Source organism: Crocuta crocuta, unplaced genomic scaffold (assembly GCF_008692635.1).
Source record: "Crocuta crocuta isolate KB4526 unplaced genomic scaffold, BGI_CrCroc_1.0 scaffold224, whole genome shotgun sequence".
Lineage (NCBI taxonomy): Eukaryota > Metazoa > Chordata > Mammalia > Carnivora > Hyaenidae > Crocuta > Crocuta crocuta.
The window spans coordinates 1,642,379-1,644,091 of NW_027529545.1; the positions used below are offsets into that span (position 1 = coordinate 1,642,379).

Here is a 1,713-nt window from a genome sequence, read left to right on the forward strand (position 1 = left end):
GCGTCGCCTCAACCCAAGCGCCGGCAGCAGGACACGTCAGCCAGCATGCCTAAGCTCTTCCTGCACCTGGAGAAGAGTAGGTCCATTCCCAGGCATGGGGCAGCCCTTCACTTTGTGCTCGGCCCATGCCGGCTGCTGCTGTCCCGAACGGGAGCTGGCCGGCCGGCGGGTTGGGTGGGGAGTGGGGGCGAGCGCAGAGTCCCAGCCAGGTTTGTCCACTCGGCTGTGGGAGCTCCGCTCAGAAGCTGGGCTTCGACCGAGGCTCCTGAGGCATCGTGCCTGTGGCTAGGAGAGAGAGAAGTCCTTCCCGCCCGGTCTGGGCTCTGCATTTGGAGGCTTGGCACCTGCTGGTGTATGTAGCTCTGTCTCATGGGTCTGGTAGCGGTAGCTCCCCGTTGCCTCCCCCCACTAATCCGTCAGGCTAGGTGACTGCTGATTACTTCCAGTCCGGGTAGATGTGCCTCTTCTAGGCGTCAATTCCTGTCAATGCGGTTAACACAGTAAGTGGCCTTTTGTCTGTGGCTTCTTTCACTCACCGTAGTGTTTCCAAGGTTCCTCATGTTGTGGTATCTATCAGTACTTGATTTTTTCCCCCAAATAATCCAGGCACTGGCTCTTATGGTAGGAAAGTCTTACTGTTAAAGATGAATAACTTCTCTGCTGTTTGTAGTGGTCTTCCGGCAGTCTTTGGTTCGGTTTCTGTGTGGTTTACAAGTGAATAATTAACACCTTTCCTTTCGAAGAGACACCTGTGCACAGCAGATCCTCCTCGCCCGTTCCTCTGACCCCAAGCAAGGAAGGGAGTGCGGTGTTTGCTGGCTTCGAAGGCAGGAGAACTAATGAAATAAACGAGGTAAGGCGTTCGTGTCTCTGGTCGTCCTTCCGTGGCTGCTTGAGTCCTGTGCAAGGAAGACAGCTTTCCTTAGAGACACTGTGTCACTCTTGCTGTGGGTATTAACACAGTGCTGCAGGTGATGATGTTGAATATTGGTTTTGGTTTCTAAAATGAGAAGATCGTTAGGATTCCAGCCCAGTGGTTATGGTCATCTCTCAAGTAAGCATGACTACTGAGATAGGAGGACTTTCACTTTATGAAACAAGCATCGGCACACTTATTCCGTAAAAGGCCAGAGAGTAAATATATTAGGCTTTGTGGGCTGCACAGTCTCCTTCAAGACTACCCGGTTCCAAAAGCATCCGTAGACACTGTGTAAATGAATGAGCATGCTGCGTTCCAAAAAAACTTTATTTACGGACACCGAAATTTGAATATCAGATAATTTTCCTATTATGAAACATCGTTATTCTTTTCGTGTTTTTCCAATCATTTAAAAATATAAAATCTGCTCTTAGTAGTAATATTAATAGCCATCCCTTTGAGGGCATATGCTGTATGTCAGCATCGTGCCAGGCACTTGACCTAAATCACCTCTGATTTTCTAGAACAGACTTGCCACCAGGTTTTTATTTTACAAATGGGGAAACTTTTCACTTAAAAATTCTGTTTTTTTAAGATTGGTTAACTGATGTGTATGTAGTGAGTCTCTCAGGAGTTCAGGACATGCCTTAGTCTACTGGGATATTTTGTGACTCTCACTTTAGGAGGATCTCCTTGTTCTGTGCACAGGCTTTACTAGGCAGGGAGAACATCTAGTGATGAGGGTTGGCAAAGTTTTTCTGTGAAGGTCAGATTGTAAATAATTTTAGGATAGT

At 47.8% G+C, this 1,713-nt stretch overlaps 1 protein-coding gene across 1 annotated transcript in view; it reads left to right on the forward strand.

The window, feature by feature from the left end:
- MSL3 (MSL complex subunit 3) overlaps positions 1 to 1,713 on the forward strand; it is a gene marked incomplete at its 5' end in the record, with an annotated part of 12,829 nt that overhangs the window by 6,043 nt on the left and 5,073 nt on the right. The window contains 2 exons of the mRNA XM_077761394.1: positions 1 to 76; positions 744 to 853. The exon at positions 1 to 76 is cut by the window's left edge and continues 37 nt beyond it. Coding sequence (XP_077617520.1) covers positions 1 to 76; positions 744 to 853 — 186 coding nt within the window. The remainder of the gene's footprint in view (positions 77 to 743; positions 854 to 1,713) is intronic.